This window comes from Danaus plexippus (genome assembly GCF_018135715.1).
Source record: "Danaus plexippus chromosome 13 unlocalized genomic scaffold, MEX_DaPlex mxdp_15, whole genome shotgun sequence".
In the NCBI taxonomy this organism is placed as follows: domain Eukaryota; kingdom Metazoa; phylum Arthropoda; class Insecta; order Lepidoptera; family Nymphalidae; genus Danaus; species Danaus plexippus.
Genome location: NW_026869849.1, coordinates 5742107 through 5754417, shown reverse-complemented (window position 1 = coordinate 5754417; position 12311 = coordinate 5742107). Strand labels below are relative to the sequence as shown.

General features: G+C 31.1%; 1 protein-coding gene across 8 annotated transcripts in view; it reads left to right on the top strand.

Moving 5' to 3' along the window:
• The window catches only part of LOC116769946 (putative polypeptide N-acetylgalactosaminyltransferase 9), a 100067-nt gene extending 91138 nt beyond the window's left edge, over positions 1–8929 (top strand). For 4 of the 8 annotated variants that reach the window (XM_061527677.1, XM_061527675.1, XM_032661174.2 and 1 more), the window contains 11 exons: positions 154–195; positions 786–1418; positions 2163–2201; positions 2774–2966; positions 3362–3531; positions 3877–4041; positions 4347–4810; positions 4879–5061; positions 5213–5320; positions 6559–6687; positions 7045–8929. In XM_061527677.1, the coding sequence (XP_061383661.1) occupies positions 1184–1418; positions 2163–2201; positions 2774–2966; positions 3362–3531; positions 3877–4041; positions 4347–4810; positions 4879–5061; positions 5213–5320; positions 6559–6687; positions 7045–7206 (1848 nt within the window). In that variant the 5' untranslated portion in view covers positions 154–195; positions 786–1183 and the 3' untranslated portion in view covers positions 7207–8929. Of the gene's footprint in view, positions 1–153; positions 196–785; positions 1419–2162; positions 2202–2773; positions 2967–3361; positions 3532–3876; positions 4042–4346; positions 4811–4878; positions 5062–5212; positions 5321–5464; positions 5570–5759; positions 5865–6558; positions 6688–7044 lie in introns of all 8 variants that reach the window. The other 4 variants (XM_061527678.1, XM_032661175.2, XM_061527676.1 and 1 more) reach the window with 4 other exon arrangements.
• The last annotated feature ends 3382 nt before the right edge of the window (positions 8930–12311 follow it).

Below are 12311 nucleotides of genomic sequence, written 5' to 3'. Positions count from 1 at the left end.
TTACGTTTGCTTTCGAAACCGAAATGTATAGATTCCATCAAATTTATTGCTGTATCCTGGGTGTAGGAATCGTATTGAATTGTTCACCCTCAACCTTGTATTTGTTATATACAACAGCGTATATTCTAAAATCAGGTTTTTGTTTTATTTCAGATTCTTTATTGGAGCCATTTCAGTTGTCTGATAAGAAAAGTGGTACGTAAAATTATTAATCATTCGTATCTTAGATCTTAACTGAAGTGAATATGTTCATGCGATAAAATACGTTTAAAACGAAACATTTATTTATAATAGATTTTATAATATCAAACACTTTACGCTAAGTATTTAATTGCGAAAACTCGCATTTAGTACTTTACTTTCATTGTTATTAATGGTATTATATAATGTATATAAAATATTAAACATGAATGCGTAACCGCTAGAATCATTCTTATATGTCGTAAAAAGCCATTAATTTATTTATATATTGAAATTGTTTATCGAATGAGCAATTTCAATATACGAGAACGAAATTAACGACTGAATTAATACAATACAATACAATCACGTACCTTTTGCGTCAATTCCACGAAAAATTTAAGATACCTGCATGAATTGTTGCTTACAAAGATAGCGTGTTAAAATATATTGATTACAACTTTTTTAACTGCGTTTTTGATTCCATGGCAATGGAAATTCAATCAAGATAGTTCAGTACGCGTTTTTAAAAAGACATTTACTTGAGTTGGATAATTTTAAAATATTTTCAGTACAGATATTTATAGTCTCATTTTCTGTTTCAGGTCGTTTTAAATGAATCTACCACTGACTTTACACTTGAAGAAAATTAGTCATGAGTCAGAAAACTAGAAAGAAATTAACATTGCGATGTTACAGCTAGGCTAAGTTGTAGCCTAGTAATTGTATGTAGCAAAGAATGTAAAATATATTCAAATATAATCATATCACCAAACATATCCTTAATATATCAATATCAAGCAACGTGAACATATTTCCTTTGTTGATGCTAGTCATCTATTTGTGATTATAGATAGTAAATAATTTGCTCAAAATTTATTTTAAATATTTCCTATTATAAATAGCTTTATTTAAAAAAGGCGTTCATACATTGAAGAATAAGTGAAAATTTAATAATAAAAAATAAATTGGAGATAAAATAGTCAAGAGAAATATAGCCAATATGAAATACTACAGCATGTTCTTTCTTAGAAGAAGAACGTGGATATTAAAAGCTGTTCTAATTTTGACTGCCCTCTGGTTTATGATTGCTTTATTGACTACTAATGGTGGTACGCGAAATGCTATCGGAGCACCCAATATTGAATATGAAGACGCAGAAGCTAAACCTCTTAAAATGGCAAAGCCCACTTCAACGAAAAAGAAAAGTGATCCATATAGCAACAACTTGTCTGACGGTAAGAATAATATTTTATTTGGTTTTATTGCATGTATAATGAATTAGTTTAGTCGGATAGGAGGCTATTTGTATTGCATACAAATTATAGCTGTCGGAAGAATTAATTTTAATTGTTCAAATATGAATTCAACTAACTCCCGCTACTTACACATGCATGCTATACGTTATGTACTCGTAGATATCAAAACATCACTTACATTCGGAATCATAACATTGCCATTTTGCATTACCATTTCTGTTATTTTATTACTACCAAAAGTTTTATCTCTTTCACTATCTAACTAAATTTATTCCATTATGATGAATTTCTAACCTCACTAAATCAAAATTAACTCTAGACCTCACTTGTATCGTCGGAAGTACTGAGAAATTCTTGAGCCATTGTCTCTGCTATCCAATGCAATAGAAATGCTAATAAGAGAATACGTTTTAGATTCAGACGCAACTATCCCAAGAGCTTTATACTATACAAATTTGAACCTTCACATCCAATTTGTTTGTTCCTTATTTCAAACGAAGTTTCCTTGTAAATTTCTTATCAAGACACTCAAAACTTTTTGTTTCTACAAATGTGTTAACTCTAAAAAAAGTAGTTAAATAAAAGTCCACGTAAATGTTTCTATGTGTACACAGAGCATATATAAAATGTCTGTTTTTTATTGTTTTGTGACTTTAAATATGTTATGTTTTGCTGATGTATATGTAGATATTATGCATGATAATATTCCTTTATCCACCACAGCTCGAGTCAATTGGATGGGTCGGATCGCGGGGAACGAAGGTAATAACTAAATGCTTTTGCTTTGTTTGTACTGTATCTTCTACTCTGAGCTTTACTTGTAAAGTATTCGCATAAACAGTGACTGTATAAAAAGAAACATAGTGGGTTATTGTGGCAAAAGAAAACCGTGTTTTATAGTGAATATGATTTTAGTAGGAATTTTCATACCTTAAGTTTCCGGTCAGACTACGATGATGATTGACAACTCGTTTTAAAACGCAATCTAATGGGCTAGGTTCCCACGACCTAAGTATGTATTATTAATAGCAGGCATTAGCAGTGTAGCCCTATTTCAAACATATCGGATGTACGTGCCCACATCGGATTTCCGAGTGAGATCTGGGCTAGAAATAGGCTTTCACACAAATAACCCCTAATATGAAGATCACTTGAGCATCACTCATATGTATAAGTAAATATATCATTACATAGCTTCTGTATAAAATAGCATTGAATAAACACGTTGTATGATATGGTACCCATGAATTTTCTGTGTAATGTAAATAGTCTAGAATAAAAGTAAGGACTTGTGCTTTTGCAAAAAAAAGAAGAAAATGTTACATCTCCAACAGGGTTAGGAGTAATTGCTGCTCCTGGTTCGGACAACGCACCAGGCGAACTGGGAAAACCAGTCGTTCTGCCATCTAATATGAGTGAGGATGCAAAACTAGCGGTGTCCGAGGGATGGAAAAAAAACGCCTTCAATCAGTACGCCAGCGACTTAATATCGATTAGACGGACACTACCCGACCCTAGGGACGAGTGGTAAGAATGATTTGCGAAATTGATTTATAGACATCTTTCTAATTTGTTTGGATTTCATTTCTATAGTGCTCACTTTCATTACTTAATTAGAAATTAACAAAATTAATGTAACACAATAGCCTTATAGTTTGTCGGTATCATTACAAAACGTCTAAATAAACTTGTTATAATATAGTCATATTATATAGCACCTTTGTTATTTTTTTAATTTACTCGGAATTCTATTATATTCTGTATAAACTTATATTGTACTGTATGAATTCTCTTTCCTTATTATAAAATTCTACGAAGGTGTAATCGAAAGATTACAAATTTTATATGAAACTCATAATACTATATATCAACTCATTTATATGAAAATGTTTCTCTAATTTCATTTTATTTTTTATATTTAGGTGTAAGCAACCTGGTCGCTACTTAGAAGATCTTCCGCAAACATCTGTTGTTATATGTTTTCACAATGAGGCGTGGTCAGTGCTTCTCAGAACTGTTCATTCAGTTATAGACAGATCTCCTGCACATTTAATAAAAGAGATTATTCTCGTCGACGACTTTTCTGATATGCGTGAGTAAATACGCCATTTTCTCTTCTTAGGCAGAATAAGGATTGCTACATATTACTAACTTTTGTCACTTGACAGTTTAGACTTGTTATTAATCGATCGATATCAAATCGTTTTTGCATCGGAATTTGCATAAACTGTCGTGTAGTCTAAAGGAGGGCTAATCACATACTTAAACTATAATTACTGTCAGCATCCATAGTATATAATTTGGTCCTACATACTAATCACTGCTAGTTAAAAGGATGATATGAATTATTAAACAGTGAATGCATGATGCAGTGGTCATCATTCTAATTTGAAGAAAAAACCAAGCAAAAAAAAGGTTTATTTGTATTTGATTACAGCACACTTGATGCAACAACTCGATGATTATATGTCCTCGTTGCCGAAGGTTAGGATAGTGAGAGCAACTCAACGCGAGGGTCTCATTAGAGCGAGGCTGCTAGGTGCTAAGTACGTCACAGCACCAGTACTAACATATCTCGATAGCCATTGCGAATGTACTGAGGGTAAGTGATACAATCATCGAGATATTTGAAATACGAGAGGATCAAAGACTTTATCATAATAACTGACCAGACGACTTCCTTTATTTTTATGGTACCATTCATAACTGAGTTTCTTATTTATTTTTTCCACCCAACATATTTTACATATAAAAGAGGTGATAAATGCTAGGACAGATATATTAATGGTTTTTGATGACATATCAAAATTATTAATGAAACTTGTGAAAGCTTAACATTTATTAATTGCGCATCTTAAATGTTAAGCTTTAATAAAAACACAAACATCATTCAGATAAATTTTACAGGTTGGCTAGAACCACTTTTAGATAGAATTGCTCGCAACAAAACAAATGTAGTGTGTCCTGTTATCGACGTAATTGACGACAATACACTCGAGTATCACTACCGAGATTCAACTTCAGTAAACGTTGGTGGTTTTGATTGGAATCTACAATTCAATTGGCACCCGGTACCCGCAAGGGAGCGAGCTCGACACAAACATACCGCTGAACCAGTATGGTCTCCAACTATGGCTGGTGGTCTCTTTGCTATAGATAAAGAGTTTTTTGAAAGACTTGGAACTTACGACAGTGGATTTGACATATGGGGTGGAGAGAATTTGGAACTGTCATTCAAAACGTGGATGTGCGGTGGCACTCTCGAAATAGTTCCTTGCTCGCATGTCGGTCATATATTTAGAAAACGATCGCCATACAAGTGGAGGACCGGAGTTAATGTTCTCAAGAAAAATTCCGTCCGATTAGCTGAAGTATGTTTTATTATAAAAAAAAAATATCAAGACATTAATGGGTCCTTAAACATCAAATAATTTTTCAGGTGTGGTTGGACGATTATTCAAAATATTATTATCAGCGGGTTGGCAACGACAAGGGTGATTACGGTGATATTAGTGGTAGGAAGGAATTAAGAGAAAAACTTAAGTGTAAATCATTCGATTGGTACTTAAAGAACATTTACCCAGAACTGTTCATACCGGGAGAATCCGTAGCCCACGGAGAGGTTTGTATATAATATATCATATCAGACAAAAATTAAGATAATGTTCCTTGACCGTTACAGGTTATTGTAGATAGGACTTCAGTAATTTATTCTAAATTATAAGAGTGCAAACATTTTTATGGTTTATATGTTGTGCTTCAAAATTATACAGATTCGAAATATCGGCTTCGAAAGGACATGTCTGGACTCTCCGACGCGGAAGTCCGATCATCATAAGCCAGTAGGACTATACCCGTGTCATCGGCAAGGAGGAAATCAGGTCCCCTGTTATTTAACATCGTTGCGGCAGTACCACGTTGTTTTAATGAAAATTGTACCGATGTTTTCCCTTTTTGCACTCTTTTCTCTTCATTGCACGAAATCTGATATTAGACCTATTCATTAGTTTTTGTCATGGCGTTAGATTCGCAACGTGCTATATGGACGTTGTATTGTTGGTGATTCTGAAGAGGCGTCGAATGAAGTTGTTATAATGATACACAGGTGTCATGGCGCTGGGGGCAGTCAGGTATATCTATAAACTGAAAGTGTCCGTTTGTGCGTGGGTTTTGGTAAAAAAAAAAACTTATTCTATTATGATGAATAAGTCTGTTGTTTAATCATTATCATTCACCATCCACATTGTCGCTTGATACTATTCGAGTGATAATGTCACCAGCACGCTTGCTTGCACCTTTTTAAATTATGGATGGCATTAGATCGCGAATCCCTCTTCGGATATGTGCGTGGACTCGGCTGCTGGACCAGAAGACATGAAGAAGCCAGTCAACCCTTGGCCTTGTCATGGAGAATATGGCAATCAGGTTTGTCGTACTAGAGATCTGCTTTCGCTTTTTCTTTGTCTTTACTATTCATCAGCATCAGTAGTTTTATCGTATAATAAACAGATTACCATTACTAATCAATTAAGCTGCTCGTGTTGGTGACTTTTTTTTAATTTATTTTAGCAGGGTTTGTATTTTATAATGTCTGCTCTACTAATACAAATTTTTTTTTTGCCATTACATAACGGAATAATTTTTATAACATGTTCAGGTGTTACATTAACAATATAGATTTATATTCTTCATTATAGGACTGGTCACGCAAGAATGCCTACAGGGAAAACTCATTTGGTACTTCTTTTAACGTACATCATTGAATTTATTCCTATATCATGTGTAAAGATTATCAATTCTTGGTACTGCCGCCATATATATTTATTAGTATTTAAGCTTTAGATAACATCTTAGATTGTTATTATTAACTTATATTTATGTATTGCGTTAAATTTTCTATCAATATCAAATATCATATTATTATCCTAAATTTTATTTTTCATATATTAAATTTAAATCAATTTTGTGATACTCCTGATTGGTCTTCAGTTTTGAATTAAGGGTATGAAAAAATAATTCATGAGGAAAAACGTTTTAATTTGTTTACCCAAAATAAATTGAAGAAAATGTTATATATTTTATTGCAACTGATGTCAGAACGATTAACAAATTATTTCAGTACTGGATGTATTCGAAGAATGGCGAGATCCGTCGCGATGAGACTTGCCTCGACTATTCGGGTCACGATGTTGTTTTGTACCCCTGTCATGGGGCCAAGGGTAATCAATTATGGCTGTATGACCCCACTGTGAGTATACAATTTTAAAAACATTAAATTTAATGTTTTTTCAATCGTCTTCTTTCTTTTATATCAATTTGTTTATGACAAAAAAAACTTTATATTAACTTTTAACTTTCATCTTTCTGGGGTTTGATTTTTATCAAATACCTCCACGAGTACGTCTACAATATGTTACTTACTATCATTTATTTTATAGATGAAGAGAAACATTCTTAATGAACTTGGTAAAAGTATTACAACCAATGATTTTTCATTTTTGTAAGAGTTGATGGTAGCCAAGTAATCATCAGAATAATTCCTAATTAGCAAACTGATGGTTGCTCTATAGTTCCGTTAACCCAAAGTTACTTAAAATTGTTACAGACGAAGCTAATAAAACACGGCTCTAGTGAAAAATGTATGGCGATATCGCGGAAGAAGGACAAGATTGTAATGGAAACGTGCAACGAAAGGGAGAATAGGCAACAGTGGAATATGGAAAACTTTAATGCTGACAGACTCAGTCCCGAACTGACGGCTGAGTAGCCGGAGGCCTATGACGAAGTACTGTTCATATGAACGGACTGAAAGACAGTTATTGTGAGAGTGTTATATGTTGAACACGTGCTTCAGAGTCTACGTGCGTTGATGTAATTAATGAAAATTCTACCGACGTTGAACTGTTAGAGGAGTCCGTTTTTTTTTTGTTCCTTTAGTATACTTCATCTCGGCCTAATCTATTTAGTTAGGTTTTATGGAATTTTAATTTCTGTTAATTTTTAACTTCTTCTCATATAAATAAATTTTATCCATCCCTTACATGATTTTCATTTGTATCAAGATCGTAATAGTATTCAGTATGAAGTATTATAGGAGCTAGAATTTAATGTTTACTGTACATATCTCGATGCATATATCTTTGTATTAATTGAATTTTATTACCTTATTGTATTTTTATGGATCACGTTGGTGTGATGATCTAGTTTCGGTATAGGTTATCGTAATTTTCATATCTTAGTTAGTAAATCGTTCTAGTGAAGAATATATACATGAAGTAATGTAGTTAAGTATTCCAACAATAAAATATCACATCACTTATAAGTAATTAATTTTGTAAAGGTGAGTTCTTAAGATATTCTCTATGATTGATTGCTTATATTTTTAATATTTTCAAATGACTGATTTTTGTTTGTGTATATATATTTTTTTTAATATATTGTATTATTTTTTGGAGTTCATAGAATAATTAAATTTAATTATTTTCATAGGAAAATTTAAAATTTTTTAATTGCTTACCGTTATCATATATGATAAAATTAAAGGGTTCCAACAGAGAACCCTGCGGAACACCAAGTCAATATAAGGTTATTGGAGTATAACTTTTTTCGTTTGTCAATTATTGCATCACATATATATATAATAATTTATTATATTTCATATTGAAGCACTACAGATATTTACATATATTTCTTTCTATAACTATGTCACTTAACTTTTTTATTTTATGACGTAAGTCACTGATTTTTCAGATGCTCTGTTTTTTGTTCTTTTATTAGTCGTAATATTTTAATGGTTTACCTTTTGACAATATTCAATACATTCCAGTTTGTGATTTTAAACTTTTACATAGTAAACTGCCAGTTCGATATGTTAGTGTAAGTTTGTAAAGATTTTAGTATATAACACCTTTTATTGCTCAAACAGCAAAGAGGTTCCATACCAATAAAGTAAAAATTTATGTGCCAGTAGTTTGAATGTATCGATAAATTTCCATACAAATGTAACAAAAATTTTAATTAACGCGTGAGTTGTATTATTATCGTACTCTATGTAATATTTTAGTGTACATTATAATGGAATACTGAGAGGCTGTTTTTAGTTGTATATAAGACGGTATTAGGGAAAATAATATATTTTTGTTTGAAATTTATTTTATCAGTATATGCCGAAAGGTATGATTATCGTGAAGTTTTTTTTATGTTGGAAAATATATATATTGAAATACTACCTGTAGCTTGAAATTCAAATAAATGTGGCAAACTAAAAAGTCTATATGTAAAAAAGATTAATTCCTAACTTTTTTTCCATTAGTAATGTTTATAACTATAAACGTAATAATAGTTCTCGTTGGTTTAAGACGTTAATGTGCCTTATATATTTACGTAAAATTGATGTTAAAATTTCTGTAAATAATGCAATGTCTCCTGTATAAAATGCGTAATGTTAGTTGATATAGAATTTGTAAAATAAAGCGTATGTTGGATTTGTAGCTGTTTTTTAATTTAATAACCTAATAAAGAATGTGTAGTAACTACTTAAAATTTATATATATTTATGTATATTGTGCTTGAAATTTAAATCGTCAAAAATTTTCAACTTGGTCATTATTGATTTTTAAAATAAAATATGAACCGGAATTAAAAATCATTGGGATAAAGCTGATGTGTCGGGGATGTCTCCATATATATGCTAGGGTATTTATTGATTAAAATTAAGTTTTTAATTTAGTTTATTGTTTATTATTTATTAATGATTTTGGAAAGTTAATGTTTAATAAAATCTTCGTTATGATGAACCATACAGCTAAGTTATCTAAAACAAATCATTCAACAAATTTCTTAGTTTCAACAACATAAAGAGCGAGTGGAATCCCCATCTTTTAACTCGCGTGTCAAATCAGCACTAGCGCGTTTTACAGTCAGGAAAGTAAGACATGACGGTCGTGTATGTAGCTCAACTATTTCAGCCATTTTCATCGTATGTGTCCAAAAGAAACTCATTTTCATATACTGCGCTATCTCCAGTCTCGAGCTCGGCATGCAAAAAAGTTTGTAAAGGATTTGGAGTACTTACAGTTGTCTATAATAACTTAGAAATAAAGACGTTTGTGTACTTCACATATGCTAGATAAGCAAATAAGCTAATTACTCGTAGTTTTTGTGTTTACATGTCAACGAATACTCCTCTCTCCTCCTCCCTCCTCCTCCCTCCCTTCTCCTCTCCTGAATAATAATTTATAAAATTCTACTTTATATCTTGAATTTACCAATCAAATTGTATTTACACACACACACACACAATATATATATATATATATAATACCAAAAAAATTCTTTTTTTTGGGATAAGTGAAAAACATATTGGCATATAAAAAAAATTCTTATTCATAAATAATTACAATAATATTATTTCCAAACCAAAATGAACCTTCCTCAGTTGAGATTTAAGTGTCTGATTCCTATTTGATAAGTACAATTACATTATGTATTTAATGGAGTATCATGACTACTTAAGTTTACACTTAACCTTATTATATTAGATTTGACCTCACATTGAAATATTGGATTCGTTCAATTCGATTTCTTATTTAATGTAACAAAAAAGATGCTAAATTGTGGAAGATTGGTTAAGGGATACTGTAAACAAAGGAAACAAAAAAAATATTTAATGTTTTAAATAAATAATTTAAGTGCTTAATGTACATTGAAACCACAGGATGCGTTATAACCACACGCAATGCATAATCACGTTCAGCACAAAACTTGATTTCATTGGCCCTTACTTTAACAACAAAATCGATGAGTTAAAAATAACTGCCCTATAACTGTTAAGAATTACATAAGAAAGTTATATGAATACTTAAACATTATAAAGAATTAATTATTAAGAACCAAAACAACTCCTTCTAACAGTATTTAGACGCCACTGACGGACGGTGAAGGAAAACATCGTGAGGAAACCTGGACTTATAATATCAAATTATAAGTTTGAAATCGCCAACCCGTCTTGAGCGATGTGGCGATTAATGCTCAAACCTTCTCCATGCGAGAAGAGGCTTATGCTCAGCAGTGGGCTTCCGATAGGCTGATGATGATGATGAAACAACCCCTACGCATAATTCAATGACTACTATAGAGACTAACACATACACGCATGCACTGTGCTGATATGCACACACTCATATGCACAAGCAAAGGCATTTACAGCTGCACACACATACATTCACACAGGGTTAGAATTAAAGAAATCATCATTTTGTATTTACCTTTATTTTTTTGACTGCTTGTTTTTTTTTCACTGTTTTTTTTCATTTTCTTTTCCTTTCCCCCATTTCATTTTCTTTTTCTTTTTCTTTTACTGTTTTTATTATTAGAACACTCAAATGTACTCGTATGAGCGATTCCATAACATTTAAACTGTATATTGTATAATATTAAATGTCTGTACCTTGTACCACAGTTATAACTAGCGCAAGGCAGATATGATACTTTCCGCGAATGAACAAAAAATATACTTTATATAATTTAAATATATACTTAGAACTGGAAAAAGTATGATCTGTTTTCCTTTAAGACCAAAGCAAATATATATTTATTATTATAATTGTTTACGATGTCACATGAAATCATATCCATAGAGAAATTAATTTAAAGTCATGTCAACTTTACATTTAAGTCGATGATAAAATATTGACTTAAGAAAAAAAAAATTAACTATTTATTTTCGTATTATTAGGTCTTTGTCAAGAATGAAATCATTTTAAAGTTAAGTAATTAGGATTATGGTTTAAAAAATGTTTTGATATTTCAAATAAAGCCTCTGTCATATTTTAAATAATTTATTGACGATTGATAATTAAAATTTGGTTTAATTTAAGTAAAATACAATAAAAAAAACATTTTGATATTTTCATATGATCACTATTAGTTGTTTCAGTGACGTTTTCTTTTTCTTTCCGATCTTTTCTAACTTTCGTTTTAGGTAATATCTAATAAGCCACGGTGAAAGTGAAATAAAATTTAAAAATTAACATCCAAATCGATATTTTTTGTGGATTTGTGCCTTCATGTTTGTATCAACGTCGTTAGATATGTCCAACTTTAAACTTGACGCCCGTTTTTCTAATTTTGTTTCACCTTCATATGTACCTACTGCATATAATTTGAATATTATAAGTCCTACGACTCGAAGGAATTGTTATGCTGCTAACATTTCTATCACCTCCAATCATCTTGAAAATAAGAAATAAACGATTTACTGGAAGAAACCATACAAATAAAGATTCATGTAAAATTTTACGATGCTATAAATTGTGAATTTTATTCCAGTGACGCAGTCATTGCATCAATATTAAAACACACATAAAGCCGGACTCTGACCAATACCTGCTGAAGCCAATAAACCTATATACATTCGGGGTTTTATCTATTCCCCTAACTTACTTAAAACTTATGAATAAATGAATAAGAAAGGCAGCTACGACATGCTTCAGAGTAAAGCAAAACAATAATTATCAATTATTGTTTAGAAATTAATAAGGCATAAGTTAATAAACTTATGAATAAAATGAGGCTTTATTTGTGCAATACAAATCCTTTTTCCAATATGATTCTTGAATATGAAATATCATCTTTATTTATTAGGTACATATGTCTGAATAGATTAATTGAATTCAAACGGTGGTTAAAAAATAGCTGTATAATAGAAACTTGAATGTTCAACAAATCTTTTTGCAAGTCATTCACACTCAATTCATTCAAGTATTCTAAAAATAACACACAGTCTATAAAGTAATGAAGACATTGTGGTTGTGCTGATTTTATACCGTTAAAATAATGGAAATTTTATTCTTTAAAGAAATCGAGAAATTC